Source organism: Ornithodoros turicata, chromosome 6 (assembly GCF_037126465.1).
Source record: "Ornithodoros turicata isolate Travis chromosome 6, ASM3712646v1, whole genome shotgun sequence".
Classification (NCBI taxonomy): Eukaryota; Metazoa; Arthropoda; class Arachnida; order Ixodida; family Argasidae; genus Ornithodoros; species Ornithodoros turicata.
Window position 1 is genome coordinate 40,014,858 of NC_088206.1, and position 27,694 is coordinate 40,042,551.

Below are 27,694 nucleotides of genomic sequence, written 5' to 3' on the forward strand. Positions count from 1 at the left end.
TGCAACACATTGGAGCATGATAGTTTTCTTCTGCGGTGGCTGGAGAATAGGAAGGTCATTTTGAGGGCACTTGCGGTGCTTTCAAATTTACTTTGCTTGGTTGACTGCTCAGAAAACATGTCTGTGGCGGCAGCCTGTACCAGCTATGGCATCGTTCAGAAGGCGGTGGAAGACCAGACGCTCCCGGTTAAACTCTTATTGATGTTGTCAATCGCCGAAGAGTTTAAGCCATTTCTTGCAGAATTCCAGACTGACAGACCCATGCTTCCATTTCTTGCAAGTGCACTGGAAAGTATTTTGAGGTCTTTTCTTGCCAGAATTCTCCAGAGGGATGTTCTGAACACCGCACACACCCTTCCAACGTTGTTCAAAGTGGACCTTGACAATCCCGACAGGATTATTTCTGTGGCAGCTTTTGACATCAGGCTTCTTGCAACGCTTTGCAAGATTTCCAAGCAGACACAGCTTACTATGTTGAACTTCAAGAAGGATTGCATTGCCTTTGTCAAGGCATGCTCAAAAAAACTTGTTGAAAGGTCATCTTTGAAGCACAAGCTCACAAGGGGTGCGAGCTGTTTGGACCCAGCTTGTGCGTTGTCCCAGGAAGCCAGCCAGAAATAACTCGCTCTTGCTCTTGAAGTGCTCACAGAGAATCAGTGGTTGACTGGCCTCGAAGCTGAGCAGGCCCAGCGTTCTTCAGGCCCAGATCATTCTCTCCATGTCCCATGGTAATGCAGCTGTGGAAAGAGTGCACTTTAGAGAACCTAACGGAAGAGTCATGAATTGCCCAGCGTGTAGTGCACAATGCGGTCTTGGCAGTAGGTGGTTCCTTTGAACAGGTTGATATCATGGACAGGATGATAGTAGTAATTGGTCGTGTCGTACTCTAGGGGTGTCCAGTTAGAGACGTGGGTGTCTGGTTCGAACCCCACAGCGTCTGGGACACTGTCGCATATTTTCCCTGCGCGGCGCCAGTGCGGAGGGTTGTCCGCGCGCTTATCGGCGAGGGGAGGGCTGCGTGCGCGTTTACCCTCTCACATTTTTCAGCTTGGGCCAACTTCTTTCGTAATTTTTCAATCTGCGCCGACTTTTTTCACGACTTTTTCCCGTGGGCGACAGGCGGCGCTCGGGTGGAGTCTCTTACCGGTAGGCGGAGCGTGGCCGGAGGGTTGCGTGAGCGCTTACTTGCTCACATTTTTCAGCCTGGGCCGACTTCTTTCATCATTTTTCAATCTGTGTCGAATTCAATCGCAATTTTTCCCCCGCTACAGCAGGTGTGCAGTAGGCAGTTTACATGCAAAGGATAGCCATACACAAAAGTACAAGTGAAAATATATTTATTAAAGTCACTAGTGTCAGGAATTATGATATGACTCTGTGTGAAGGAGAAAAACCCAGCCAAAAAACCTGAAGCAGAAGAAACACAATACATGTAACAAAGATTATACTTATTACAGGTATGATGCAATAGCATTGAAGGGGTATTTTATTAGTGATAATCACGCCAGTTTTCAATTAAACAGAAGGAGTAGCACATTTTAATCAAAGAAAATATTTTTAATCAATACGATTACAATCAAATTAAAAGTTTTATTATAAAAAGTCTAACATGACCAACCATAGCGGAGTTTTAATTACAATGTTCTGATATGTAACTTCATGCGCAACAGCTAGTATTCCATTATGATACATTTAATCAAAGAATATATTTTTAATCAATATGATTACAACCAAAATTAAAAGTTTTATTATAAAAAGTCTAACATGACCACCATAGTGGAGCTTTAGTTACAAGTGCCGATATATGTATGTGAACAGCAGAGAACCTGGAAGAACATGAGACACGAACACGAGAGGAAATAAAATCTATAAGAATACATTGGTTAATCAAAACAACAGAGGAGGAGACTATCATTTTAACTATCGTAAAATCATCCTCGTGACTTCCCCATACAATTTTCATTCTAAGAGACACTACAAACCTTACTTTGTTTTATGAATCCGACACAGAAAATACATTAAAAAATGAACTTCAACGCATAGCACGCTCCTAGCCAACAATCAGCTCTAATAATATCTGCCCTGATTTGTTGAAGACGGGAGCCGTACACCTGACAGTTATGAACATTTTCGAGCGCAATAGGGAAGATTGTTCCAGCATGACACAAATAATCAGTTTCTTATGAATTGAATAGCGCAGACATAAGGAAATAATTCGAATCAGCACATAACATTAATAGAGAACCAATCCTCCAAATGTAGAGAAGTAATAGTTACACCATATCAAAACGATCGCCACATTTAATCAAAGAAGATGTTCTTAATCAATATGATTACAAACAAAATTACAAGTTGTATTATAAAAAGTCTAATATTCCTATACGTGAGAACCATCAGTGCAATAGCGGGAAGTTCTGACAGATGTATGTGAACAGCAGAGAACCTGGAAGACCATGGGACACGAACACAAGAGGAAATAAAATCTATAACACTACATTGGTTAATCAAAACAACAGAGGAGGAGACTATCATTTTAACTATCATAAAATCATCATCCTGACTTCCACAATACAATTTTCATTCTAAGAGACACTACAAACCTTACTTTGTTTTATGAATCCGACACAGAAAATATGTTAAAAATGAACTTCACCACATAGCACGCTCCTAGCCAACAATCAGCTCTAATAATATCTGCCCTGATTTGTTGAAGACGGGAGGCGTACACCTGACAGTTATGAACATTTTCGAGCGCAATAGAGAAGATTATTCTAACATTACACAATTAATCATTTTCTTATTAAGTAAACAGCATAGGCATACGGAAATAATGAGAAACACGATCAACAGCTAATAGAGAACCAAAACATATCACATAAACAACAGACAGATGCAGGAAAATAAATGAAAAAGAATCTATCAAAACGACAAACATGCACGGATGAATGGCAGAGAAACACTTTGAACAGCACATGGTGAATAATTTAATACAGCACAGAGCTAACGCTGAATAGCAGAGAAACAATCTAAACGGCGCATCTGCCAACGTGTAAACAACAGACAGGAAAATATTACTGAAACAGATAATAGAGAGCCAAAATCCAACACGTAAACAAGAGGTACACAAAGGATAAATAGTTGAAGAACAATCTAACAAAACAAGAAACATGCATGGATGAATAGCAGAGAAACACTCTAAACGGTGCATCTACCAACGGTAAACAACGGACACATGCAGGAAAATAATTGAAAAAGAATCAATCGAAACGATAAACATGCACGAATGAATAGCAGAGAAAGGCTTTGAACGATGCATCTGCCAACATGTAAACAACACACAGGAAAATAATAGCGAAACAAACTATCAAACATTACAATTTGAAATAATATATCTTTTGAACTATCATAAAATCAACCTTGCGAGCTAACAACATCCTACTCAGACACTATAAACATTACCTTGACAGAGCTATCCAAACACGCACCACAGCTATACTTTCCACAGTACAACCAGAATCGAGACACGGTGGGGTCACTCTCTCCCTCTATGCAGACCGGTGGGGTCACTCTCTCCATCTATTCAGCCCAAAAGCGGGGAACCTGTTGTCAATATGCAGGGTGGGAAAATCCTCTCTCTTTTTAAAATTCTTTCCTCCAAAAGGAAATATTCTTAGGACCGGTGTGCAGAGGCGAAATTTTTTATTGATCGCAAATAGACATTGGAATTATTCGATTCTAAAGAACACAATAAGAATTCTATCACAAAAAAAAATATATAAGACTAGACTTTCTAAGCAAATGAGAAATATTATCGACGCAAACAATGCCAAATGAGAAACGATGAATTTTATTGTATTTCAGATCAGACAGAACTATTAGGCATACATTATTCTCAACTCACAAATATCATTCGATTGAAAGTCAAATTTATTCAATGATAGAAACAATACTCGTTCGAAAACGAGAATCAAATTTAATTACATCGTTTTATGTTAACTTTACAATGCACGCAGAAGTCGCAAACAACTCATCTGAAATGCAAATTATTGTGTTTGCTATAGCGGGAATCAACGCACACAACTTAAAAATACATTCCCAACTAGTAGAATATTTTTATTAATATCAATCGAGTGATCATCTGAAACAAAGTCAAAAGCAGTAATTAATTTAGGCAAACATTTTTCATAATCACACAGCGCAAATATACATCACAGAAACATGTCTTTTTTCATTCAGGACCCACTAGTGGAAACGAAGTGAGAGAGGGAAGCTGAGTTCCCGTACACATTCGTTAAGGTTACGCCCGCAGGGAGTAGGGGAATCCAAACAATGGTCTTGGTACCATAAACTGACTCCCGCAAGTCAAGTTAGGGAAGGAGGGACTCTAGCGCTGTCTTGTACATAGAATCATTGAAAGCTCACATTTTTTCATTACACATCACATCTTTTTTTGTAAACTGACTTTCATAATTCTATCGTCAGGTGGAACATTCTACACCTGATAACATAATAAATAAAATTAGCATCGATTAAATGTCGAGGCACACTACAAAACAGAACAGACAATTGCTATACATTGAAGAGATGGACGGATTTTGTACTCGTTACCATACGTCATGGGAGGACCTGATAAAAAGTTGCTTCGAAAAGGAGGAGACGCGAAACGATTCATTTATCGCTGCATTTCAATACGTCCTAGACATGGTCGTATTCGGAGATATGGTGCAAATTATGGAATTCAAGATGCGAGAACTTGTATGCCGAATCTACAATAGTTATAAAAATATTTGCACGTCATAGTCGGAAGGACCACTTGGGCATATCACCTGCGTTAATCAACGCTGGATTCAAGCGCCCAATAATCAGAATAAATTACTTGATGTCTTCGGAATCATCAATCAAGACAACAAACGAAAACTTCGGAGTTTGGAATAGAATTGTAATTTATCGAAATAAACAAGTGTATAATTGAAATAATAATTGTATTCTTTGTCATCATTGTAATGTATTCTACACAGCGCAACGAAAACAGCTTATGACCAGGTTGAAGATTGCTAAGGAGACACTATGTACAAGGATCTTCGCATGGAATCAGCGCTGGCAATCAAAGAGATTTTTACACGACCACACTCTATACAACACCGACACCCGAAGGAAAGAATTGTAGAAGAATCGATAATAGAAATTTAGAGGCATGTTACATCAATCTTTGTTTACAAAGAGGATCACTAATATTTTGCGAAAGCTTATTTTACAAGTTAAATTGCACAGTGTATATATTTTCTCAAACTATTGGACAGTTGACAATACTATATTGAAAGGAATCTGTTATCAAATGACGCGAAGGTGGAGTCTACAATTCTAATCATCATAACATGCGGCACACAATTCCAATAAGATTTTGGGAGAATCGAATCACACAACTGTCATCAGAAATGTTTAATTGCTATACAATGAAGATGAGCACTATGCATAAGATATGTAATTATAATAAGTAAATATTCCTTTTGCAAACTTAACCAAAGCAGCACCCATAAACAGAGCTCCAATTCACAGAATGTATCCGAGGCTTTTTCATTAGCCATACTGAAAAACTATGAGTCTGTTCATTATGTCACGGCATATGAGGCACTACAAATGGGAAGGGCATACTTTAATTTTAGAAGATTTTAGCTCATAATGAAACAAAACGCAAACACCAAAGGTTCTTGTTAAAATTTCAAAGTCAAAACTGTATACTCTTTCTTACAATTTTTTAATATATAGATTAAAAAGCTGTCTATATAGTCACACATTGTATACAATATATTTGTTTGTACATTAATGGATAAAATTTATCAGATCACATTCCGGAGCAGTGGTGACTATCGGTATTTTTCGAACGAAATTTACTTAAAACTCGAAGAAATGGTCATCCGCGTCGTCGAATGCGTTTCGGCAACACGCCGGGCCGCCTTTCCCGAATGCCGTACCGGAAACCGAACGCGATTCTGCGCCCGACGCGTTAACGCGGTACCGCACGCTAGCGTGTTGCTTTCTTCCGGAAACGGGTTCGACGACGCGGATGACCATTTCTTCGAGTTTTAAGTAAATTTCGTTCGAAAAATATTCGTAACTTTTACTATCCGCATCATGGAGAATTCACATTACGTTATAGAGTGTATAGAAAATATCAGTACACTCGATTAAATTCTTTGTCATCATGAAAGAGTTCTTAAAACCTTCGCGTATCAAAGTGAGCCAGCTAAAGCCGTGAAATTACACTTTCTACAACTCAGTTCGTAAATTGCGGCAGCAGTTCAAGTTTTAATTAAACACTTACCGATAGTCACCACTGCTCCGGAATGTGATCTGATAAATTTTATCCATTAATGTACAAACAAATATATTGTATACAATGTGTGACTATATAGACAGCTTTTTAATCTATATATTAAAAAACTGTAAGAAAGAGTATACAGTTTTGACTTTGAAATTTTAACAAGAACCTTTGGTGTTTGCGTTTTGTTTCATTATGAGCTAAAATCTTCTAAAATTAAAGTATGCCCTTCCCATTTGTAGTGCCTCATATGCCGTGACATAATGAACAGACTCATAGTTTTTCAGTATGGCTAATGAAAAAGCCTCGGATACATTCTGTGAATTGGAGCTCTGTTTATGGGTGCTGCTTTGGTTAAGTTTGCAAAAGGAATATTTACTTATTATAATTACATATCTTATGCATAGTGCTCATCTTCATTGTATAGCAATTAAACATTTCTGATGACAGTTGTGTGATTCGATTCTCCCAAAATCTTATTGGAATTGTGTGCCGCATGTTATGATGATTAGAATTGTAGACTCCACCTTCGCGTCATTTGATAACAGATTCCTTTCAATATAGTATTGTCAACTGTCCAATAGTTTGAGAAAATATATACACTGTGCAATTTAACTTGTAAAATAAGCTTTCGCAAAATATTAGTGATCCTCTTTGTAAACAAAGATTGATGTAACATGCCTCTAAATTTCTATTATCGATTCTTCTACAATTCTTTCCTTCGGGTGTCGGTGTTGTATAGAGTGTGGTCGTGTAAAAATCTCTTTGATTGCCAGCGCTGATTCCATGCGAAGATCCTTGTACATAGTGTCTCCTTAGCAATCTTCAACCTGGTCATAAGCTGTTTTCGTTGCGCTGTGTAGAATACATTACAATGATGACAAAGAATACAATTATTATTTCAATTATACAGTTGTTTATTTCGATAAATTACAATTCTATTCCAAACTCCGAAGTTTTCGTTTGTTGTCTTGATTGATGAATTCCGAAGACATCAAGTAATTTATTCTGATTATTGGGCTATCTGATTATTAACTTAATCAATATGATTACAAACAAAATTACAAGTTGTATTATAAAAAGTCTAATATTCCTATACGTGAGAACCATCAGTGCAATAGCGGGAAGTTCTGACAGATGTATGTGAACAGCAGAGAACCTGGAAGACCATGGGACACGAACACAAGAGGAAATAAAATCTATAACAGCGTTGATTAACGCAGGTGATATGTTGTCGCCGTGTTTGTATTGCTTCAACAACTTGCACTTTGTTGCGACGAACTTGCACAGTCTCTTATTGATGCTTCCTTTCTTTGTATGAAGATTCTTGAATGGCGTACAAGAGAGTATTAGATGAAAATCGTCCGGTGGCCCACCGCAATTGATATGTTTGTTGAGTTTCAATAAGTGATGATACATCAGACCTTGCACGACAATATTGAACTTTTGTTCATTCGACATCCTTGACTGGTAGAATAAAATAAATGTGTAGAGGTTCTAGGGTGGAATATACCACGTGATAAGATTTTTTTATGTACTTTCCATTTCAACCGTTAGGTGTAATTTCAACAAATCCGTAATGAATCGTGCGATATAGACGGCTTGTATATGATAATTTGATCTGATTGCTTTCTTGATTAATGCAATGCCCATTGCAATGATTACAATTACGTTTGGTCTAGTGTATTTCAATTCTTCGTTAGCGAACCTCAAAAACTCCACCATCAGCCCAAGTGGTCCTTCCGACGATGACGTGCAAATATTTTTATAACTATTGTAGATTCGGCATACAAGTTCTCGCATCTTGAATTCCATAATTTGCATCATATCTCCGAATATGACCATGACTATGTCCGAATACGACCATGTCGTTTCGCGTCTCCTCCTTTTCGAAGCAACTTTTTATCAGGTCCTCCCATGACGTATGGTAACGAGTACAAAATCCGTCCATCTCTTCAATGTATAGCAATTGTCTGTTCTGTTTTGTAGTGTGCCTCGACATTTAATCGATGCTAATTTTATTTATTATGTTATCAGGTGTAGAATGTTCCACCTGACGATAGAATTATGAAAGTCAGTTTACAAAAAAAGATGTGATGTGTAATGAAAAAATGTGAGCTTTCAATGATTCTACGTACAAGACAGCGCTAGAGTCCCTCCTTCCCTAACTTGACTTGCGGGAGTCGGTTTATGGTACCAAGACCATTGTTTGGATTCCCCTACTCCCTGCGGGCGTAACCTTAACGAATGTGTACGGGAACTCAGCTTCCCTCTCTCACTTCGTTTCCACTAGTGGGTCCTGAATAAAAAAGACATGTTTCTGTGATGTATATTTGCGCTGTGTGATTATGAAAAATGTTTGCCTAAATTAATTACTGCTTTTGACTTTGTTTCAGATGATCACTCGATTGATATTAATAAAAATATTCTACTAGTTGGGAATGTATTTTTAAGTTGTGTGCGTTGATTCCCGCTATAGCAAACACAATAATTTGCATTTCAGATGAGTTGTTTGCGACTTCTGCGTGTATTGTAAAGTTAACATAAAACGATGTAATTAAATTTGATTCTCGTTTTCGAACGAGTATTGTTTCTATCATTGAATAAATTTGACTTTCAATCGAATGATATTTGTGAGTTGAGAATAATGTATGCCTAATAGTTTTGTCTGATCTGAAATACAATAAAATTCATCGTTTCTCATTTGGTATTGTTTGCGTCGATAATATTTCTGATTTGCTTAGAAGGTCTATTCTTAGATTTTTTTTTATAGAATTCTTATTGTGTTCTTTAGAATCGAATAATTCCAATGTCTATTTGTGATCAATAAAAAATTTTGCCTCTGTACACCGGTCCTAAGAATATTTCCTTTTGGAGGAAAGAATTTTAAAAAGAGAGAGGATTTTCCCACCCTGCATATTGACAACAGGTTCCCCGCTTTTGGGCTGAATAGATGGAGAGAGTGACCCCACCGGTCTGCATAGAGGGAGAGAGTGACCCCACCGTGTCTCGATTCTGGTTGTACTGTGGAAAGTATAGCTGTGGTGCGTGTTTGGATAGCTCTGTCAAGGTAATGTTTATAGTGTCTGAGTAGGATGTTGTTAGCTCGCAAGGTTGATTTTATGATAGTTCAAAAGATATATTATTTCAAATTGTAATGTTTGATAGTTTGTTTCGCTATTATTTTCCTGTGTGTTGTTTACATGTTGGCAGATGCATCGTTCAAAGCCTTTCTCTGCTATTCATTCGTGCATGTTTATCGTTTCGATTGATTCTTTTTCAATTATTTTCCTGCATGTGTCCGTTGTTTACCGTTGGTAGATGCACCGTTTAGAGTGTTTCTCTGCTATTCATCCATGCATGTTTCTTGTTTTGTTAGATTGTTCTTCAACTATTTATCCTTTGTGTACCTCTTGTTTACGTGTTGGATTTTGGCTCTCTATTATCTGTTTCAGTAATATTTTCCTGTCTGTTGTTTACACGTTGGCAGATGCGCCGTTTAGATTGTTTCTCTGCTATTCAGCGTTAGCTCTGTGCTGTATTAAATTATTCACCATGTGCTGTTCAAAGTGTTTCTCTGCCATTCATCCGTGCATGTTTGTCGTTTTGATAGATTCTTTTTCATTTATTTTCCTGCATCTGTCTGTTGTTTATGTGATACGTTTTGGTTCTCTATTAGCTGTTGATCGTGTTTCTCATTATTTCCGTATGCCTATGCTGTTTACTTAATAAGAAAATGATTAATTGTGTAATGTTAGAATAATCTTCTCTATTGCGCTCGAAAATGTTCGTAACTGTCAGGTGTACGCCTCCCGTCTTCAACAAATCAGGGCAGATATTATTAGAGCTGATTGTTGGCTAGGAGCGTGCTATGTGGTGAAGTTCATTTTTAACATATTTTCTGTGTCGGATTCATAAAACAAAGTAAGGTTTGTAGTGTCTCTTAGAATGAAAATTGTATTGTGGAAGTCAGGATGATGATTTTATGATAGTTAAAATGATAGTCTCCTCCTCTGTTGTTTTGATTAACCAATGTAGTGTTATAGATTTTATTTCCTCTTGTGTTCGTGTCTCATGGTCTTCCAAGTTCTCTGCTGTTCACATACATATATCGGCACTTGTAATTAAAGCTCCACTATGGTGGTCATGTTAGACTTTTTATAATAAAACTTTTTTTATTTTGGTTGTAATCATATTGATTAAAAATATATTCTTTGATTAAATGTATCATAATGGAATACTAGCTGTTGCGCATGAAGTTACATATCAGAACATTGTAATTAAAACTCCGCTATGGTTGGTCATGTTAGACTTTTTATAATAAAACTTTTAATTTGATTGTAATCGTATTGATTAAAAATATTTTCTTTGATTAAAATGTGCTACTCCTTCTGTTTAATTGAAAACTTGCGTGATTATCACTAATAAAATACCCCTTCAATGCTATTGCATCATACCTGTAATAAGTATAATCTTTGTTACATGTATTGTGTTTCTTCTGCTTCAGGTTTTTCGGCCATGTTTTTCTCCTTCACACAGAGTCATATCATAATTCCTGACACTAGTGACTTTAATAAATATATTTTCACTTGTACTTTTGTGTATGGCTATCCTTTGCATGTAAACTGCCTACTGCACACCTGCTGTAGCGGGGGAAAAATTGCGATTGAATTCGACACAGATTGAAAAATGATGAAAGAAGTTGGCCCAGGCTGAAAAATGTGAGCAAGTAAGCGCTCACGCAACCCTCCGGCCACGCTCCGCCTACCGGTAAGAGACTCCACCCGAGCGCCGCCTGTCGCGCACGGGAAAAAGTCGCGAAAAAAGTCGGCGCAGATTGAAAAATTACGAAAGAATTTGGCCCAGGCTGAAAAATGTGAGAGGGTAAACGCGCACGCAGCCCTCCCCTCGCCGATAAGCGCGCGGACAACCCTCCGCACTGGCGCCGCGCAGGGAAAATACCCGACGGTGTCCCTGACGCTGTGGGGTTCGAACCAGACACCCATGTCTCTAACTGGACACCCCTAGAGTACGACACGACCAATTACTACTGATGATTGAAATGGTTCGTGGGGTCAATATGAGGTGGAAGGAAGACCTCCCAAGAAAGTAGCAAGAAAATCAAGATGTGCTTCAAGTCTCAGTGGCAGAAAAGGAAGCTTTCCATAGAATTAAGTGAGCTTGTGCAAACGAAACGAAAGTGATATGTGAATCATAGTGCGAGGCCTTGTTGATTCAACATACCTGCCAAGTCTCCTGGAATATCCGGGAGGCTCCTGAATTTCGTTCAATCTTCCTGTTGTACTGACGAGCCCTCCAGTCTCCCGGAAAATTGGGGCCTTGGGTTTTTTCCCCCACAATTTTCTTTTAAAAGTTGCCCAAACATATTTCTGCAGAATCGGAAAGCCTGGCACGCGTGTCTCATGGAAAACTGGGGAATCCCCACAAAGGGGATAGGAAGTCAGCACCGATACCACATGACCATCCATGGCTGGAGCTGGAGATCGTGGCAGATAATGTATTTCAGTGTGTCCGTAATTCTCGAGAAGACTAACCATCATCAGTCCAGTCTTGCAGGATTGTTTCGCTCAATTCCTCTGATGGCACTTTCCAAACGAGGAAATACCAGGAAGTGCACGACTGATTTTCCATACTGTGTTTCATCCAGAAAAGGTGATAAATTTGGATTCTGTACATCGTGTGTGTGCGATGTCAGTGTATCGCATGGAAGCAGGAATGACATCAAGGTGCGCATTGCTACTACGAAGCACGAGGACTATCCCTCTGGGCTACAGAAAAACAGGGAAACGTGGATAGTTTCATCTGAGACTACTGCGAGGACAGTGCCAACGGATGCCTTTTCACAGGTTTTCTGGTTGAACACAACCTGCCACTGAGCAGAAGCGACCCTAGGGACCGCTGTTCCGGAAGATGTTCCTGTGACGAAGCGCAGGGCTATGACTGTGCTATGAACAAGTGTACTGAAAGTTTTCTGTGGCGTAATTAGAAAATTTCATGTGGTCTGAAACAGTTCTGCAAAAACTGCAATATTTTGAGTGCACAGAATTAATGTGAACGTAGAAAGATGTTAAATTCAATGTGTCCCCAACCTGTTTTGGGTTCTGCTTTCTTTCAATGAAAGCTGCAGAACCTTTTTTTTCATTGTGAAGAACTTGTACATCACGTTTTACGAACACAGTAATCAAGGAAGGAACTGACTTGAACCAGTTTTGTCAACCACTCATTGTTATGCCAGCGGCATGGCTGAGGGGGCTAAAGCATCCTGCTCGTTGGTGGTAGCCAAGGTCGTGCTGAAGACTTGGAACTGGTGGATTCAAATCCTACCACTGGCTGTGCTGTCTCAAGTTTTCCGTTTTCAGAAGGCTTTCCAGACAAATGTCAGCACAGTACCCCCTGAAATCTGCCCAGGACGCATACTAACCGCCCTACTACTATCCCCCCTGTTTCACTAACTTTGGGAACATTATTCTTTTGCTCAAAAAATACCAGTGCAGCTCTCAGAGCATTTCGGGCCTCTTGGAGTGTCACCACATGTGGTTCTTCAGTGTCATCATCTGATTTACGGCTGTCGTCATACCAACCAACAATATCAATAACGTCTTCATCAGAAATGATGGAACACGTTTCATCATACCAGTCCACATTGAAGTACTCGAAATCTGCTGGAGGGCTTATTTACTGTCTTTCTTATTTTCGGACTGCAGGTCCTTCCTTCCTCTCCAGCTTCAAATGACTGGTCTGGTCATCACCCTGCATGGGTACAACAGGAAAGAGGGAAATCGTTGAAGCACAATACGGAGTAGTTCACTGTAACCTCAAGGTTGTCTCCCCTGCTAGTGAGAATGTAGGCCACACACTGTCTTGGATTAGTGAGGCAGGTTGTTTGGTACTTTACTATAGTGGTTCATGAAAATTCTTGTCCGGATCCACAAGCTGAAGCGCGGATAAATGAAGCGAAAATGCATGGACTGAAATCTGTCCCCATGATTTTTTTCTGGATAGCGTGGGTTCTGGATATCTGAAGCCCAGATAAACGTGGGTACACAGTATTATTTCGTAGACACCCTTACCTTGCCACTCTCCCCGCTTTGCCTCGTTTCAGCAGCGTCAACAGTTCCACAAGTTCGAATTTCAGCACGCCAAGCACGCTTTGGCGAGCAACGGATTTTCGGCTGCCAAATTTTTGTAGAAACCTGGGGAAAAACTTCGTGAATTTTCTTGGGATTGTGTATTATGGCCATAGACCACCGACTTCATGAAAAAAAATGCTACCTTCACTTGGCTAAGTTTCGAGTTCAATTAGCAAAATTAGCATAAATAATGTGTGACATGTGTGCTAACTACCACAACGTGTGACAAAAACTTAGCACGACTAAATACTGTTGACCCCATATGCATGCACTGCATACCGTTATAATTAAAGAAATTTTACATGGCTGCTGTAACACCCTGTACACTGCAATAGACTGAGGACCAGGGGCATGGCCGAGTGGGTAAAGGTGGCCAAGGTTGTGCTGACTGGGATGTTGTGGGTTCAAATCTTACCACGACCGGTACTGTCTAAGTTTTTCTCTGGGTTTTCCGGCAGACTTTCGAGATGAATGTTGGCATAGTTCCCCCTGAACTCTGCCCAGGATTCACATTCAACCCCCTGTCCCCTGCTCCTTCCTGCTGTCCTGTCTCCATCTGTCCACATCTGTATAGCCACAGTTGCGGCACGGCGCTCACACAGAACTAAAAAAAAGGCTGGGCAAATTAAAGAAAACACGAGAGCACACTTACTTTTTTCAAAATTTTGTGATGATCTGCTCACCGGTCTCAGTATGTTGATGCAAAAGGCTTCCATAAGATAGAGTGCTGTGATATGTGTATGCACAGTCAGTGACTCTATTCTAATGTTGCCCAGGATGGAATGCTGTTGGCGACTGGAAGGACATACTCTCAGGTGGAGAGAAGCAGAGAATGGGCATGGCCAGGCTCTTCTATCACAGGCATGTTTCTCCTTTAATCTAAGACAAAACGGGATCAGCCAGTACACAAACTTGACTTTATATTGACTCCTTTTGTTGAAGCATAACCCTGTTCCAAATTCCAGCATTCTTTGTGAACTTGCATTCAGTTTGTTTGTAAAGTGTATTCACCTCAAAGACGCAAATACAAATGTAACAGTTGAACCAGAACACGAACTTCCAGCATTTGCAGCATACTTTCAGTATCAACAAGGTTCTGATGGCAGTGAAGTGCTTTTTGACCCAGGAGCCCTAACCAGAGCTGAATTTAAACTGAAAACTACTATGAAACTTTAAACGAAACCTGCACCAAACCAAAATTATATATTTCCTTGTGCTGGACGAAACTGGAACTAAGCTGAGTACCCTAATCTTTCCTTTGGAGTCCATTGTCTTTTATTGAGTGTAGTTGGAAAAATGGAATTTGAAAGGATTCCATTTGCAAAGATGCCCAATACGGTGCAAATCCTCTTGATTTGAACTGATGCTTACGACCCGTCAAACTCATTTGTGTTTGAGTGTGGGAAAATGCCCAGTAATTCAAGTGGACCAACATGAACAGCAGTCTATTCTAACTTCCCAACAGCGCTAAACCATGCTCTTGTGCTGCTGCCGTGTCAATCGTACTTGTACCTTGCACCTTGTATTGGTTTACTTTGAACATGGGAAACTGATGTTCTGAGGCTGAAACACATAGAAAGGACAAATACATTGACTGTTTACTTTGACTATCAAAATATGCATTGTTTCTATGGAAAAAGGATTCGCGTATTATGTTGGCACTCTCAGTTCTGAGTAATCTTATAACAATGTCGGATGCACCACCGCTCACACAGCGACTCCCATGCGTTGCCCTCTACCGCGAATGGGATGGACACCAATACACACAGGTTTGTATGCTTTGTTTTCTCTCGAGTTGATCATTTCATGCTCTGGCGATGGGTTTCTCAAACGAAGCAACACAAAGCGCAATGGCCATGGACGTCGAGCTGGCAATCATCAACGAACATCATCGTGGAACAAAGGTGACACCCATTGAACAGAAGTACGGCTCTTCTTACTCAATGGTATCATAGATTCTGAAGGCTAAAAACAAATGGCGAAGCTACCAATGACGGTGCAAGAGAGTTTGGAAGCGTGCTTGTCTCAGTGGCGTGTCAGCGATCGAATGTTCTTTAACATTGACAAAGCAAGGACGAAGACAGGGAAGACACCACTGATGACTGTGCAGTTCTCTACGTGGCATGGTACACTGGACGACCATCACAAATTGATTCCTGAAAGCAGGTTTCCTTCCAGCGCCTAAGGACAATGATGTGCACGATCTCGACATAGTGCTAGAACAAGACGACAATGAATTTATTGACTATGAAACTCGTTGCAGCAGAAATAGGCCGTGGGCCGAATCTCAAGAGACACCGTTGGAAGACTTCGTGATAATAAACAGTGATGTGTTGTGGTGACCAATGATGTCATTGTTTGCAAGGTGCAAATGGGCGAAATTGGTTATAAAGGTGGGAACACATTCCATGCAATCGATGTTTTTTTTTTCGAAAGATTCCATTACATGACGCAGTCTCTGCACACTACATTACACAGCTGGATGCACTTGTGTGTTACTGTGTAGCTCAGCAACTACCTGAAGCAGTCAAAACTCTGTTCTAAATAAATTATTGGATTTTCCATCCCCCCTTCGTAGCGTCTCTCTTTTGTGTCGCCCGAGAGATAATGCACACCGTGCAACTTTCGTAGCTAGGCGCTCACTCATGTCAGCCCTCCTACAACGATGCCCCTCGTATAACAATCAAATTCACGCTTGTCACTGACATCGTTATACCTGTGTTGATACCTTTGTTAAAGTATTACAGGAGCAAGGAACGAATCACTGTAATGCTGTGCGCAAATGCAACTGAAACGGATCAATGACGCTTACTCGTGGTTGGCAAAGGAAGTAAGCTGCGCCGTTTTAGGAGGTCAAGGCCCTTCCTGTCAATCACACAGCCAACATAAAGCTGTGGATGACAGCCGATATAATTTGGATAGCAAAATTGAAAGCTCTAAAAAGAGACGAAGACACGGACACAGATAACGCTATCTGTGTGTCCGAGTCTTCGTCTTTTTTTAGTGCTTTTAATTGCACCTTCCTACTATTTCACACTCTTCCTACGAAGAAAATGTGGACACTGTGCTGGAGCATGTCAGTGAGCTGTAAACGATGTCGATGGAGCCACAGCTGTAGAAATGCTGAAGTTGAAGAAGACAAGGTCTATAACAGGTTTTCTGCCCTGAGATGTTTTAATGTTTGCCTGTAAATAAATATTTTGGAACCTGAGTGAGCCGCTTACATTTCCGGCATTGTGTGAACACAAACACAAACATGTGGCAAGGCCTAGCACGTCATGATACATGTCTGACGCAGCTAGTATGCGCTGCCTGCATATCAGGACCCCATTGTGAGCAGCTCCCCTGAGTTTGAACTCCCCTCTATTCGAACACATCTTCAGTCGCCTTTGGATCCAAATTAACGGGACTGCACTGTAGGTGAAATCTATCCTAAAATCTTCCATCTGAAAACAAAAAGAAAAAAAGCCTGGTTTAAGGCTGCTAATAAGACTTTCCATAACGCCTTTTGTAACACCTTTTTGCTCGAACACCTTTAGTGTAACAGTGTCTGTGGGACACTAGAAATCAGTACACTTGGATTTTACATATGAATACATTCATTTATGTGTTTCCATTGGGTCCTGACATCACCAATGCACCTTTTTCACATTTGTGTCAACTCCTAGCGGCTCACCCTCGGCGTGCACCAAAACAAACCCACGTGGGCAGTATAGAACATCAAAATCAGTCTTTGAGTGGTGTCGACAAGTTAGCGCTGTGTCCCCACTGGCCCCTCTCACGTCTGTCCCATCCAGCGCCATCTATCGCATACGGAGATAACGTCCAGCGCAGAGCATGTTCATAAGCAGTTATGAATGGTCCATTTCGTGTAGTATGACTAAGGCCCCTGGTTTTCCACGAAATTTCGCGGAATCCTTCGTTTGGCACGGAATTTCGAGGCATTTTGCACGGAATTTTGTGGAAATCCGATTGAGTCGAAGGACGCGATTGGCGTGATGTGGACACTGAACAGTTACTAGGATGTGCAACATCGCAGGACAAGTATCGCACGCTCACGTGAAATAGCGTCAGATAAGAGCGCGTGCTGCGCACGCTCCCAACTGCTCCAAGTTACACGAGCCCTTTGACATATTTACTCACGTATTTTGCGCCATCGCATATTTTTTAGTTTAGCACTAAAAATGTCAAGAAAACAAAAAAATCACGTAATTTGCGCACCCGCGTTTTTATGCGTGGATATCTGGCACGCGCGTCTCAGCGACCGTGGCGATTGCTTTTCGCAGTGTCGTCAATGCTACCGAAGTTATATTGAGGTGCTTTAGTTTGATTCACGCGCACTGACACGATGGACGATACTGTCACACGGACTACGAAATGCGGAAATAAACGCTGGACAAACCTTGCAGCACAACATGACAAAATTTGTGAACATATTGCATGTGTGGTGAAGAAAGGCAGAAGACAGCAAAGTAGAGGGCCACAGTTTATTGGGGCAGCTCGATCAGTAGCTGCCAGGGAATTGAACTGACTGGCGCCGAACCCATGGGAAGCGCACATCAAGTAGCAGTGGCAAACTTTGTTTCGGACTGACAGTCAGACAGTCTTTCGGTCGGCTGCCATACATGCTTTCAGTTGTCAAGTGCGGACTAGCGGCCTCTTCCAGCAGCGTCTCGATGTATTTCACCGGTATCGGCGTTAGTGGCATCCGTTTTGCCTCCCGAGCATCGGCGGTTGCACGGTTTGGGTGCTTCTTTCGCGCTTGCGCAATTCAGTGATAACATCAACATCGACTCTACCGAGAGCCTATATGACCGGCATACTAAAATTTTCAAATTTTGCGTCATTAAAATTTTGTAACAAATGTTTCCACGTAATTTGCACACCCCAAAATTTTTCGTCTTTTTTAGGAAGAAAAAGTGCGCACATTTTGCGAGTAAATACGGTAATTGGGTTTTGGAACGGAATTAGGGTGGTTGCTCCGAGTTTAACATCCATTCCAATCAAGTACTTGTCAATTCCTATAAACTTTGCAGATGCTGAAAAATCGTTCAGTAGGTATAAAGTGATTGTAGCCGACAACGGTATTCGCTGTCAGAGGAGAACACAAGATATCATGTAATGCTGAAGATTATAAAATATTTTTTTTTACCCACATTATCTAAGAAAATAGTGTTTCCCGTTTCAAGTAGATGTCGACTCCGTAACATGAAAAATCGCGGAATTTTGAATTTGCCACAGTAGAAAACCATAGGCCTTAAAGGGACTATGAAACGATTTTTTTCTTCGTTTCGTTCGAAAGAAGACATTTTTCTGAGTCTACAACCGAAATTTTACTTTCGTCGCGCGAGCAGATTTCTCGGGAGCGAATTTAAACGGAGCGGCGAAGGGAGGACAGCTAGCGCCGCGCCGTGGCGAGCTGCCGAGCGGAGACACAACGGGCAACTTGACGCGACCACGGCCGGCTCAGCAACACGTCATCGTGACGTGTTGCCGAGCCGAGGAATCCCGCCAGGAGCATGCGCCGTAGGATTCCGCGTATGCGTTCATCGGGAGTGGAAATCTCCATGACAGCAGCTTTCGCGTGATCGGCAGATTTCGGCAGTGGCGGCAGCCACAGCGCGAGCTCGCGGCATTACTTGCCATTGTGCAACACCGGTGACGTAACGGGGAACCGAAGTACAGTTACACCATCGGCAGGGGAATATGCGCGGGAGAGGAGGAACGCGGAAGAGACATTTCCAGCGCGCGCTCCTCGCAGAGTGGAGCGATTTCGTCCGGAAAAATTTGTGGCATATTAGTTTCTCTGCGGGAAGAACAGTTTCCATCGAAAAAAAGTATGGGGGTTCGGGAAATTTCATAGTCCCTTTAAGTATGACGAGACTGCATTGTGCTTCACGTAGGGCTGTGCGAATATTAGAGTTCTCGAGTTCAAATCGAATATCAGTCACTCAGAGCACTATTCGATTCGCGATGTGAATGTTTATTATTCGATTGTATGAATATTCGACTATCTCCCAAATATTGCTTCCACTGCATGAATATCCGGTGTGCCATACATATATTGGCAGTTACTCAGTGAGGGGGAGCATTGCGTTGTGCACATATGTGAAACTCTGGAGGAGAATCAATCCTGGTAAATTTTATATGATTGAGCATCATAGGGCAAAGCTATAATGTGAAACGTTTGAGTCCTGTATTCAGAACAATCAAAATGGCGGTGTTGTGAAGAGCAGTTCACTTCAGTCCAGTCCCGATGCACAACCACACATCTTTGATCACAGTGATTTGTACAGGCAAGAAACCGGCGATAGAAGGAGTAAGCTCACAGCAAACTTTGCACTGTGCATTAGCAAACAGACGAGCCCTGTCAGAAAAACAACGTGAATGCAATAACTAGAAAAATTGTGAAAATGGTCACAATATACCCTCACTGTTTGATACCGTGACCAAAAGCTTCAAAGTTTGTTTTCCTTCGTACATCGAATGCAAAGAAATGCAGATAGGTATGACTGCAGCCAGGGCCAGCGAGAAGGGGGGGGGGGGGGGGGGGCAGCCGCGGATGTAGTTATGGGCCTCTTCAGGGGCCCGCATGACCCAAGGCCGTCGTTCTCATATAAATATTAAATACTTCGACTGCGTTATTGAGGTGTGAGGAGGGGGGCCCCGGCATAACCCATCCCCGGTGCTCATAATTTCTCTTGCAGGCCCTGGCTATGCATGTGACCCATATTACAAGGACTTTTTTAGCATAGAGACTTTTTAAGCATTGCAGCGTATATGCGCCTTTTCCACCAAAGAAAGACACAACTCAAGGAAGTGGCCCTCATAAGCAGGAACTAGAAAGTTATTCACAATGCTTGTGGTCTCCTGCCAGGAAGACCCCCTTCGTTCTGGAAGACAGTTGTCAAAGTAACATTCCCTCGTTTTGCTAAAGTGGCTATGAAATATCTAGGGATACCAGCCACAGAATTTCCAAGCTTGCGTCTTTTTCAGTTGCCAGCCCAGTTTCCAGCGGGTTTCAGTTGTTACTTCCAGAAGGGGAAAGCCTCACATCAGAACACGTGAAACATTCAGTCTTCCTTCACGACAACCTCTGAACTGTCTCAGCTTCAAGAGCTTACCCAGGTGAAAAAAATAAAGTGGAATCCCCAGTGGGATATAGTGGAACCACTTGAACAACAAAGTGCGTCAAAATGAAACCACTTGGTCAGCAAAGTGGTTCGAAATAGAACCATTATCTCACCGAAGCGGAAGTCAGAGTGGGTTGGTCAGAGCCATTGTGGGCTAAACTGGAACCACTTGGTGAGCAAAGTTGTTCGAAATAGAACCATTTTCTCGCCAAAGTGTGTTCACTCCGAAGTCAGAGTGGGTTAGACAGGGCCCACTTGGGGTATCAGATGAGGAACACTAAACAGGAAAAGGAAGGCAATCCAATCCAATCCATGTCTTCGTATCAGTTGAACGATTTCAACGTTGCGTCGGTTGCATCGAGCAGTGCAATGAAGCTACTGAACCTGCCCAGTATCGTATTGCAAGTTCCGCGTGCTTCAGGCGCATAGGAGGTGAGACTCATACCTCGCCTTGCCACGAAACCGTGATATCACCCAATTGTATGTTGCAACAGAACAGGCGTTCCACGGTGCTCGCTCGGATGGCTCAGATGGAGAACAAAGGAGGATCCGATTTTGTGTCGTAAGCTGCTTCTGCTAATTTCAGTCTTGATTTTGCTGACTTTGCTGTGGAAGGGTAAGCCAGCTTACTAACCAGCTTACAGTTAGAAAATGACTAATATACGTGATTGAACTTTTCGTTGAACATTTCAGACTTGGCTTTCTTCACGCTGCAATTCAATATTGGATCTCGAAATGTCCCGAGATTCGTTGTACGTGGTCACGTCAAGAAACATGGCCTGCAGCTAGTCATATTATCTGTCCATTGTGCGATACCTTGTGACATTGAAACATGCGTATGTGTGGAACACTTCCCGACAGTTTGCGTGAGATGTTTTCCATATTTGTGTCAATCTTGATGCCACTTTCAAGGCATGTATTTTCGTAATAAAATAGTGTGTTGCTCTGTACCTCATGTGTGTGTGTTTTATGTGCATCGCGAATGTGTGTGTCTCTTTCAATTTGGACTACGCTGGTGCACGATTCCCTTGTCCACGTCAGGTTGGAAGCTTGAAATGGCACGGGCGAATGAGAACTGGCAGTGCTTGACGTTTGTCTAATCTCGTTCGTACGTGGCGAAGGTGTGTCGTATCGTATCGCATGTGTACCTCATGCATGAAATGGTACGTGCGCAGGACCCCATATTTTATCATGTTCGCCGTACCTCTTGAATCATTAGACCTTTTTTTAAAATGTACCTCATGTTCATGCGGTACGTAAGCGCTACTTGGCATAGAGTGTAACCTGGAAACTGAAGTGGACTCGCTAGCAAGTGGTTCTGCAGGTGGAACCATGCACTTCCAGGTCTCAAAGTGGAAAAGCATATGTAAGTGGTTTCCGAAGTGGAACAGCTCGCAGGTGGTTTTTAAAGTGGACAATTTCCAAGTGGTTTCTCAAAGGGGTATTTGTTTCATAAACAACTTGCAAATGCTTCCACTTGCAGATATTTTCTACCTCGGTAGATCGTTTAGATGCTTTGGGTCTTCCTTCTGCATTTTATTTTGCACTTAGCTCTGTAAGCACAAACTTTCAAAAATAAATATTGCAGTTGTTGTTGGAATATTTGATTCGGTATTCTGCATTTCTCTTTCTTTTTTTTCTCATTTGATTCAGTATTAGATTCGACTCCAAATATTCGGATCCGCACACATCTAGCTTCACACCTTGTGTAACTGTGGTGTATGGTCTACAGAGTGGGATGGAACAGAGGGAGTGGAATTGCGATGCAAAAGTTTTCCCAACTGCATAACAACGTGTGGTCACTGATTGGTTATTGTGATTTGTAGTGCACCTGAGCCACTTTCTTCTTGCCTTCACAAAGTGTTGTTGCTAATTGTGGTCATGCAGGCCCCAGTTTGCTCTCCTTGATGAGTGTACAAGTGCTGTGTCCATAGACGTGGAGAGCCAGATGTATCAGGCTGCCAAGGATTACAACATCTCATTGCTCACAATCACACACAGACCATCATTATGGTAAGAAGAGGTGTAGTAGTGCTGCAGTTAAATTGTGATAGCTTACAGTTTCAGTTGATTGCCGATTGTGAATTACGGTTATGTTCCAGTTCCGGTTCTTGAAAAAAATTGGGTTCCAAACGATTTTCGGTTCCGTTGTGGTTTCAGTCCCTGGGAAAGAGTCCGGTATGATTCTGATTGTAGCTTCATAAGTTTTGAATTATGACAGCAAGTGTGAAGTTCACATAGCATGTAACATAATTTGAAGTAAACTTGTTTTTGCATTTTAGTGCCCCTTTAAAAATGATTCAAACAGAGCTGATATATGAGATAATATGCAACTGTCATATAATATGACGATCAGAAAGGAACATGCCGAAATATGCAATGATTCGACACGTGAGACATTGTAGATTTATGCCGTTGTGATTGATAATGTGTGGTGGAATGTTAGGAGGAGTGTGTATTTTGCATGAAGTCCCAGGCCCTACTCATTACAATTTACCTGGTCCTTTTCTCAAGTAACTCCCCCAACTCTATAAATTTTACTCTGTATCTACAGGGTGTTTGCTCTAACGTGTCCAGAAATTATATAATAAAGCGAGCGGTAAAAGCAAAGTAAGTTCTTTTAGTAATTTTCTGCTACTTGAGTAAGAAACAGGTACTGCTCCACTTGTAGCTCCTGTTTCTTGGTCAAGTAGTAGTAGAGTAGTGCTCATTTCTCTTTTATCGCTCACTTCAAATAAAATTTCTGGACACGTTAGAGCAAACACCATGTATACAGCTGTATACTGGTGGTGCACATCCTCTTTTACCAACAGGTAACACACCAGCAGTGCAACAAAGAATACATAGAGAATATATGTGTAGAAATTAAAAGCAGAAAAAAGCAAAAAGCCTGGGTGCTCATTGACACTAACCCGGGAGGTGTATTGGCTTTTTTTGCAAGCAGTACTGCCTTCAACAGGACTGGGTGGCACAAACACATGGATTCTAAATATGAGAAAAGAAGTGTGCAGCAGAGAGGAGGAAAAGTGTGTGCACTTTTGATATATCGGGGGATGGTATGGCAGGGGGGCTCATGTCCTTGCAGGGGGATGACAGTACTTTTCTAGGAATTACCCCTCAAGTCAATAACAAGGACAGCCTGAAAACGTTTTTTTTTTTTCCTTGCTGACCCGATGTTGTGCTACTTTCCTGCACTGAAGAGCACAAAAATGGGCAAAATTATTGTGTGCAGCTGGTATTTGATGCTTGATGAATAAACATGTACTTTACATTCATTCAGCCGTAGAGCTTACTGGACTTACTTATAGCCATAGGTTCATAGAACTTACTTATTTAGCTTTACTCCTGTATGCAAATATATTTTGTAATTATATAATTACCTTAAGTAATTATATTATTAGTAAATATATGTAATATATTAAGTAATAATTATTACCTTAAGTAATAATGATATAATTACTTTAAGTAAGTATATAATTTTGTAAAAAATTATATACAGCAGGAGTGATGTAGCAAGAGGTATATTTTTCAGGAGAAAAACATAATGAACGAGATGCTGTTCATAAGGGCTCGAATGCTCACTCCCCGACGCCAATGATGATGACCGCGATGACGAGGGTACTGATTCTGTCTCGCAATAATGTACTATTATAGGTTAAGAGACGATATGTAGGATAGTCACAAATTGATATAAGTAGTACAAAATACACATGCAAGCACCGGCGCAGAAAATTGCAGAATTCCTGATTCTGTGCCGTAGAATTCGAGACTATCTGTAGCAGAAAAACCCACCCCTGATCATTTCCCTCATAATAAATTACTAAATTCCTAACTAATGTACTTTAATTTACTCAACTAATTTCCTGCAAACTTCTGCCTCAGCTCACTTATTCGTTGTTTTGTATTACATGTAGTTTGGAACCATCTAAACTTCTTTCTTCATATTCTGTATCTATACCTGTAACTCCACATGTGTTACTACATCCATATTGTAAAACTGTTTTGCACAGGAAGTTCCATAGCCACCTGCTACAATTTGATGGTGAAGGTGGCTGGCGCCTTGAGCCACTGGACACCTCCACCCGGCTCTCTCTCAGGGAGGAGAAGGAGAATCTTGAAGCTCAACTAACAGGAGTCCCTAGAATGGAGGAGCGCCTGCGGGAGCTCTGCTCTGTTCTGGGAGAAGACTGTGTACTCCTCTCGGGATGCCTGATCAACCGTGCCTCAGCCAAAAGAGAAGAATTGGCTGCTGCTGAGGGACTTTCTGACTGAGATGATGAAATAGTCATGTCAAAGGATTGAGATATGTTTTTAGGTTTGGTACTGCTCTGTCTGTTCCTTATGTCCTTGGAGTCCTTAGAAAAGTAATGAACTGTAAGTAATTGGTGCAGCATACAAGGCAATGGGATTCAGCTTACACACACAGGCAGCTTGTACTCAATCTTATTCTGAAGTATTGTATCCAACTGCATCCGTTTTTATTGCCTCAATTGTGACCGTTCCAAGAGAAACAGAAAATTACCCATGTTATATCCTACTTCAAAACATATTTGCAATTGTGACCATGCCTCACTATTTCTTTCCACATCTGTGATAAATTATATGCAAGTTTAGGTGAGCTACAGTGACTTGTGTTATGTGGCACACATTATGCTTTGTGGACACAACAGTAATTCAGGTACAGTCGATGTCAGTTTTTTTGTTTATTTTAAGAGAGAAACCATCGAATTATCTAGCAGTCCAAATATTTTGTCAGTGGGAAAAAGTCGATTGCCCCCGAGTCTTTGTTACAAGCAGGCCTAGAAAACTGTCATGAAAATTTTCTGGTATAGTATAAACCAGAATTTTAGCTACGAACCAGCTCGAACGAGACTCTCCACTTACTCTCGACACAGCGTGCCACCTGCAGGCAAGGGCAGCGTAGGGACTGCGGGAGAAGCTTGCGGAATGCAAGTTTCCTGTAGGTGTGGTATTGGTGTAGTATTTTCGCATAGTTATCGCTCTTAGTAGCTGTGTTTACATGAATGTGACAAAAGTGTGTTGTATAGACTTTTCGCCACAAATCCTCTTCCACAGTGCCACGTCCACTAATCCACTGGTCGGGATAAGTGCGGGGAGCTGCGATCACTCGATATGATGCACTTCTGCCGCATTCATGGAACTGCCGCTAGTGAACAACAGATATTTATCTGAACTGGACTACACTGTGGTTGACTCTACGAACAACTAATACTCATGTTGATGCACAGTGTTTTACGTATTCTAGCAAATGAAACTATGGTGCGGTAGTTGCACACTTTGTTATTAAGCACATTGTTATATTAAGTCCGAAGATCCTTTCACAGCAGCCAATGCTTTGACCAATTAAGCTTACCCTAAGCATCTATCATTTAAATTTCAAGCAAATTTTAACTCTGGATCAACAGCTAACTTCCCGGTGTTCTTCGCAAACTGCAAAATTCCTGTTCCGCATAGCATGAACAAATTTGCGTAAGCAACACCAAAAATAAAATTCTGTTTACACTACAGAGCAAGGTTTGCAAGCATTCCAAAATCCTTATCACAAATTGGCGACAACAAGCCTTTTTCCTTTGTTCCACTCAGTTCTTCGTTCCATGTAATTTTGTCGTCTGATGCCAGATTTGGTGAATTGTTGCTGTACCGAAGAGTATTATAAGAAATCAAGGTATGGGCCTTATGGGCTAACAACCCGTTCTATTGGTTCTTGGTCAAAATCGCGAGTAAAAAACCGCGACAGCTAAAACTATGAGTCTGAAACCTCGAGATCCAAAAATTGCGATACGCAATGTGAGCAACAAACAAATATCGCGACACCAAAAGCCGCCAGTAGAGGAGAACAGCGACAGGCAAAAAATGCGACAGCTAAAAGCCGCGACTGCAGCCTATATACACGTATATGCTATGCTATGCTATGCATTCCATGCATATTGGCGTTCTGTTTCTTTTTTATTCCTCACCCTTCAATCTCTCTCTCTATCTCTCTTCCTTCCTTTTTGTTTGAAGTTTTCGCTCTGGAATACCGGCAACAGGACCCTATATTCCTCTACAGGCGTATTCGCCTTGAGATCGAACAGTGTCGCCATAGTGCGGCTGCTCCTTGAACTGCCCTTAGTGGGGATGTGCTGCTTCAGCCGGTGCTTGCGCTGTGGTCATAGTACTCGAAAACCCGCATGTCTGTCCGTTCGAGTTTTTCAGATCTCTTCCAAATGAGTGAAAATGACTTCGTGGAGACTTTTTTCAGCTTTTCTAGTTCCCTGCACAAGCGTGCTTAGTAAGGAAGAAAAGAAGAAAGAAGAAAACTACAGAACGGGCACGTTCCAGTATAGGGATTCCACTGGGCCTTTGTTATATTTGTCACTGTGGTTCTGCGCGTCGAACAAAATATACCGAAGGCTAAGGTCAATGTTGAAACTGGGTTTTAATCACAAGTATAACAATGTTACAGTTATTTATGGAATGGTTTCTGTGCTAGCAGTTCGATTTTACTTCATAATGCCCAGTTATATTCGACATGCGCTAAAACACAAGTTGTATCAAATGTATGAATATATCGAACGCGTGAAATATATGAATATATGCATGACATGCGTGTTTTTAAATGTGTGAATTTCTAGCTTTCATCTCGTTTTATCTTCGTATTGACGTTTATCTTTCCCATACATAATCATTGGAACACACGCGCATCAAGGTAAAAATGATATCACCATCCCCGAACGTTCATTGTAAAATAGGTGTGTTTTGTGGGGTATGAGGCACGTGTGCAATGGCGTGTTTCAGAATATACCTGCCGCTGGAACCAAAAATTTAGGTTTTATGTAGTTCATACCTGACAAGTAGTACCCTACACAAAGTCCACCCACACAGGTGTGGTCATCTCGTAACATATTTTTATTTATTTATTTATTGTTAATACGTTATTACATTACGGGCATTACATAACGGAGGTGGGCACACGGTGAGGATACAGGAAAAATTAAGAGGAAACAGAGTGAGAGATGGAGAAAACAAGACGTACAATATGCTATAAGGTATATGTACATATAAACAGAATACCCAACAGATATACAATA

The 27,694-nt window shown here is 41.2% G+C and overlaps 1 protein-coding gene across 1 annotated transcript in view; it reads left to right on the plus strand.

Annotated features, from left to right (window-relative positions):
- The window catches only part of LOC135396567 (ATP-binding cassette sub-family D member 1-like), a 158,214-nt gene extending 131,007 nt beyond the window's left edge, over positions 1-27,207 (plus strand). Inside the window, exons 8-10 of the mRNA XM_064627600.1 lie at positions 14,247-14,331; positions 22,491-22,616; positions 24,614-27,207. Coding sequence (XP_064483670.1) covers positions 14,247-14,331; positions 22,491-22,616; positions 24,614-24,875 — 473 coding nt within the window. The 3' untranslated portion in view covers positions 24,876-27,207. The remainder of the gene's footprint in view (positions 1-14,246; positions 14,332-22,490; positions 22,617-24,613) is intronic.
- Positions 27,208-27,694: the final 487 nt, after the last annotated feature.